Raw genomic sequence first — 6000 nt, forward strand, 5'->3', positions numbered from 1 at the left:
AAAGGCCTAAGTATGCTTTTCAGTACATAAAGCACGTGGACATGAGTGTGGCAGGTGCTGAACGGTATGTTTAAAACACATTCCTTTCACAGCCTTACATGACAATAAACCAAACACACTCTGTAGACTGGTCTCAATTCCACCTCATAGAGAGTGTCCTTTATTTTTACTGAACACCAACATCAGATGTCTGAAGGGCAGAATCTTCCTAGGAACATAGGTATCCCCAGCTCCCAGACTCCAGGAGGTTTCCAAGTTTCAGACAGGGAGAGTTTGCATAGTGAGGGATACTATTTCCACCAAACAGCCCTATCTAGAAAATGCTTCCAAATGGATTTGGGTCCTGAGTCTAGACGGCAAAAGTTCAGACACTGAGGGATAACGATATTTGGAAATAAAAGTGAGTTCAATAAACACATTGCCTCCATATCTAGTTCTGTTGAAACCTTACGTAGAGTTTGATTCTTTAAAGACGAGAATGAAGTTGTTTGCAAAAATTACAAAGAAATAAAACTGAAAGGAACAATGTTCAGTATATTTTGCAACACAGACAAAATACAAGGGAACTAACTTTGAGTTAAACAAATGTAACTACCACAGGAACATTTTCCATCCTCTAGCTAATCATGTCATGAATACTAGAAGAAAAAACAACCTTCAGAGGAAAAAATTTTATTTAGTAGCTTTTTATAATGAAAAGATCACTGAACATCTACTATGTGCCAGATACCAAGCTAAGTACTTCTACACGTGCTTTCTAGTTGTATTTTATAATACTTTAACCAGAGCAAGAATCTTTCTCTGCACTTACCTCAATTCAACAGCATATTAAAATGTAAACAAGTGCACTGCCTAAAGTGCTTTATTATCAGAGGAAATAAAAGGAGGGAGGGAGCAAAAGAACCAGAAGACAGAAATTATGCTCATTTGACACTGAGGCAGAATTTCACACTTCAGTAAGACATGCATAAAAGATTACAATGTGAGTTTGGAGAAAACAAAGTCACAGATGAAACAAGAGGAAAATAAAGATAGGCAACAGATGCTGAATGCCCAAACAAGGGACTGTAGGGGCTAAGAGAGAGGGTGCTGGGAGTCTGGGCTTCCTGGCCTGTTATCAGAGAATTTGGGGGCAGGGACAGGCCCCACTTCTAGACTGTAAGTTCCTTAAAGGTGAGGATGGTGGTCTTACCACCTCCCTTCTGTTTCATCATCTGTAAAATGTTTCCCAATGTTCTTCCTGGCTTCAACACTATACCTGACATATTATAAGAGCTAATCATAATCATATAAGATACAGAACTGTAGAGAAGAGAAATCCAAAAGAGTAGGGCAGCAGTCCCTGGGCTGAACCCCGCACAGTGCTCTAAGACAGAGAAAGAAGGCAAGTCTTCTCAGATAGACCACACCAATCTGCAACATGGCATAAGATAGAGAAGTTGTCATCACTGCTTTGGGCTAAGAAAAGTGAGGCTGGAGGTTAATTAACATTCCAAAGGCCGTGACTGGAGAAGCCTAAATTCAAACCCAGATTTATTTGATACTGAAGCCCACGCAGGGAACGCAAACAAGCAAAGATGTGGATGAGGGATTAACCTTGTGTCTGGACACAGTAAGAATGACACTCTAGTCAGAATGGAGAGTTGGAACAAGGGAGAGGGACAAGATAGGTTTCAAAGGTCAGGGTGAAGCCAGGTATGGGGGAACAAATGCTAGGACGAGGGGTTCATCATTCGCCCCATGAGCCTTAGGCACCAGGGTCCCATTTTGAAACAGGGGAGGCAGCATACATTTTAGAAAGATGTGGTAGTGGGCTTGCCACTGACCATCTTCTTGAAACTCCTGCTGGCCTTCATTTCTCTGGTCCTTCTCCACCAGCGCCTTACATGCCAGCGCCTCCCTGAATTCCACCTTGGCCATTTACCTTCCTCTCTTCTCCTCTTCCTGTGAGATGCTATCCAGTCTCTGGCTTCAGCCTAAGCGCTGGCATCTCCAAAGAATGTAACCCTACTCCTCACTATGCTCCTAAACTCCAGCCTCTCCTTGTCAGCAGCTGATAGCTCAGCTTCATTTAAAATCCCACAAGGATGTACATTTCCCCTCCTCTGAAATCAAACTGGTCACCTTCCACCACAAACTTGTTCCTTTTTCTTAATCTCTCTTAATGGCAACAACGTAGTATGAACATGGAGCCAGGAATAGGCTTAAGCTGCATCTCTGGCATTGAGAGCTGTGTGATCGTGGGCAAATCAACTCAGTTTACTCATCTGTGAAAACTGGATGACAATATCTGTTTCTGCCTATGTACAGTGGTTATAAAGATACCCAATACTAAAAACCTGTCATTTTTCTTTTTGGTGAGGAAGATTTGCTCTGAGCTAAAATCTGTTGCCAATCTCCCCCACCCCACCCCTGCTTGAGGAAAACTAGCCCTGAGCTAACATCTGTGCCAATCTTCCTCTATTTTGTATGTGGGTTGCTGCCACAGCATGGCTTGACAAGTGGTGTAGGTCCACACCTGGGATCCAAACCCACGAACCCAGTCTGCCAAACCAGAGTGTGCAGAACTCAACCACTACGACACTGGGCTGGCCCCAAAAATCTGTCATTTTTGACTGCCCCTCTTTACCACAGCCAACCTGTTAACAAATCTCTCCTGTTTAGCACCATTGCCAAACAAGAAAAGGCTCTATGGCCTCTTAACCAGTGTAGGGTCTCAAGACTTTCCTCCTTATGAATCACATTAAATGTGTTTTGAGTGAGCGTGTGAGTGAATATATATATATGTGTATGTGTGTGCGTGTGTGTTCTCCTAAAGGTGAAACTACAACACACACCCCAAATGAGATTCTGGTACAAGTACTGCACCTTCTCCTACCTACCCCTTGCACATCCCCATCTTTAGGCTAAAAATCCCTTTGGGTAAGGAGAAATGTTACCAATGGATGTCTGTTACCCACTAAAATGACGTGAAGCAGTCAGGTTAGAACTACTGCTCAAAATCCACCTTTCACATTCCCCCCAGTTATTCTCAACAAGGATATAAAAGGCCCTTGACATCTCTCTACAGAGAGTCCTTGCTCTAAACACAGGGCCCACTTGCTACTCTCAAACAAACCATGTGCTTTTTCACATTTGGCTCTCTCTGCCTAGGTAGACATTCTCCCACCTTCTTGTGGAGAAATCCTATTGCCTCGCCTGGCCCATCCCATGCAAGTCGCTGTAGCAGGATATACTTTCCAAGATGGCCACAAGATGTCCCATTCCACATGTTCTTTTTACAATGCGATGCTAGTAACACTCCTCATCAAGGTGTGTTCTATGTCCTCTCCCCTTAAAACCAGTTGCACCTGTGCCTACGGTAGAGGTGATGCTATGTGCGTCTAAGGTTAGGTCATAAAAGGTGTTAAGGCTTCTGCCTCATTGTGTTGGGACAGGCCATCTCCTAAACCAGCCACCCCACTGTGAGAAAGCTAAGCAGCTACATAGAGAAGCCATATTCAGGAGAAAACCACAGCTGAGGTTGTAGCTGACAGCCACAATCAACCCTTAAGATGACTCCAGTACCAGCCACCACCCGACAGAAACTGCACGAGACCCCAGGTGAGAACTGCCTAGCCCAGCCCAATCGAACCTCAGAATCACAAGAGATATAAAATGACCACTGTTTTAAGCTAAGTTTTGGGATGATTCGTGATGTAGCAATAGTAAATGGAACGTCACCTTCTCAGATGGAGCGTTTTCTGAAACCTTATCCTGAGAAGAATTAGTAAGCCTACTTTGGGACATAAGGCTACCTTGTTCTCACCACTAGTTCAGCAAAGCTCTTTTCATAACTGTTATGGACAGCAGTGTGCCCACGCCCCATTCATATGTTGAAGCCTTAAGCCCACATGTGACTGTATTTGGAGATAAGGACTATTCAAGGAGGTCATTAAGGTTACATGATGCCATAATCCACTAGGCCTAGTGTCCGTCCATATAAGAAGAGGATGCGGCACCAGCAGGGCACATGCACAGAGGAAAGGTAACACGTGTACACGGTGAGAAGGCAGCCATCTGCAAATCAGGAAGAGAGGCCTCACCAGAAACCAACCTTGCCAGCACCTTCATCTTGGACTCTTAGCCTCCAGAACTGTGAGAAAATAAATTTCTGTTGTTTAAGCCCTCCAACCTGTGGTATTCTGTTATGCTAGCTCAAGCAGACTGATACAATCATGAAGATATTTGTTTCCCACAAATGAGGCAGGGACCTTGCTTCATCCACCTCTGTATTCTCAGAACCTAGCACAGACCTGATACATACCATATAGTTGACCAGCATCTGTTGAATGAATGCACATAAAGCCAGGGAGGACGATTAAGGAGCTGATAAGGAAGTGAGTTAAAGAGCCGGAACTTGAAAGAAGAGGTAAAAGGAGACACATGTGAAGAAACAATAAATGTGCTGATATAAAAAATATTAGCTAACATTTAGTGTCTGCTCTTTGAAGTAGACACCATGCTAGATAACATGGATTATTTTCATTTAATCTTCAGATAACTTTGCTCTACGTTACCCTTCCTGGCCCCAACACTCACAGAAACTAGTAGACTACTCGGTAGAAGGCCTGCTTTTGTATGGTGCTTGTGAGGTGATGGCAAGACATGCAAGTCGAACTTAGACAGGGTCTAAAGTTAGTGTAAAGGGAATAATTACATTCCCGGAGGAGAGGAATACAAAGACAGGAGGCACTGCGATTTAGGAGAACCCCAACTACACAGTGTCACTGAAATCAGGGAAGAAAAGAATTTCAAGAAGGGCGTGTTCAGGCGTGGAAGGCTGCAGAGAGTTGACAATGAAGACTGAAAAAACGCAGTTGAATGTGAAAATCAACAAGTCACCAGTGACCTTTGAGAGAGGAATTTCAGTAGGGTGGTGGTCTCCAGACTACAGCGTTAAAGAAGGGGAAACGAGGCGGAAAGAAAGTCGGGAGCTAAAGGCAGCGACCACTCCTTCAGGAAGTTCAGAAGCGAGAGAAAGAGCGCCGTCAAAACGGGTAAGACCAAGCACCTTTGACCACAAAAGAGCAGTCACCCGAGGAGCAAGAGGAGCTGAAATTGGGATGGAGGAGGCTCGAACACGAAGATGCCCGACTGAGCGGGATTTGCAAGAGGCTGTTAGGCTGGTTCTACGGAGACGAGAAAAGGGGGCTGGTCCTATGGAGAAGAGAGAAGGGCGCAGGGCCAGCCGAGAGGAAAAAGCATTCTGCTGAGTCCCTGCAGCACTGAAGAACTGGGCTCATCCCAGACGTCCAACGCTTCTCGCCAAGGTAGCAGCGTGGACACCAGCGCCGAGGGGCCGCCCGGGGACTTCTGGGGAACCTTGTCCGCGCGGGCTCTACCTCCCAGCTCCCAAGCCGCTCGACTTCCGCCAGGGCAGCCCTCGGGGGCCCGGAGCGCCCGCACCTCCTGGAGAGGCCCAGGGACGCAGGCCCCGCAGGCACTCACCCCACGGCCACTCGGCGCCAGCGCCGGGCCGGCCGCACGATGAGCGCGTCCCAGGCGGCCGCCAGCCGGCCCTCAGGGGAGCCGGATCCCAGGGGCGCGGGCGCGGGCCCCAGCTGCAGCGAGCTCCACAGCGAGCGCAAGGCCGAGCCCGGCAGCTGCGGCTCCAGCAAGAAGACGCAGCCCACCGCCAGCGCCAGGAAGCCTGCGTAAACGGAGCCGCGCCACAGCGCCATGGGGACAGCAGAGAGGCAGCTACGCCGACCGGCTCCGCTCCCGGCCCGCGCCGCTTCCGGGTTCGGCGCGCGCCGACGTCAACACGCGTGCCCCATCACGCCTGTGCGCACGGCCCCGGGGGGGGGGCGGGGCGAGGGACGTGGAGGGGCGGAGTCCAAATCTGCCTGGCTCCAAATCCCGGCGCCCGGGGGCGAGATGCCGCGGTCTTGAAGGAGGCGGAACAAAGGCGCGGTGCTGGTGTCTGCGCTGCGCGCCTTCCCGGAACCCCAGACGTTT

The 6000-nt window shown here is 48.1% G+C and overlaps 1 protein-coding gene across 2 annotated transcripts in view; it reads right to left on the bottom strand.

Moving 5' to 3' along the window:
* The window catches only part of LOC124235741 (ADP-dependent glucokinase), a 28816-nt gene extending 23050 nt beyond the window's left edge, over positions 1 to 5766 (bottom strand). For both annotated transcript variants that reach the window (XM_046654128.1, XM_046654127.1), the window contains exon 1: positions 5491 to 5766. In XM_046654128.1, the coding sequence (XP_046510084.1) occupies positions 5491 to 5723 (233 nt within the window). In that variant the 5' untranslated portion in view covers positions 5724 to 5766. The remainder of the gene's footprint in view (positions 1 to 5490) is intronic.
* Between the last annotated feature and the right edge of the window lie 234 nt (positions 5767 to 6000).

The sequence above is a fragment of the Equus quagga genome, chromosome 2 (genome assembly GCF_021613505.1).
Source record: "Equus quagga isolate Etosha38 chromosome 2, UCLA_HA_Equagga_1.0, whole genome shotgun sequence".
NCBI lineage: Eukaryota > Metazoa > Chordata > Mammalia > Perissodactyla > Equidae > Equus > Equus quagga.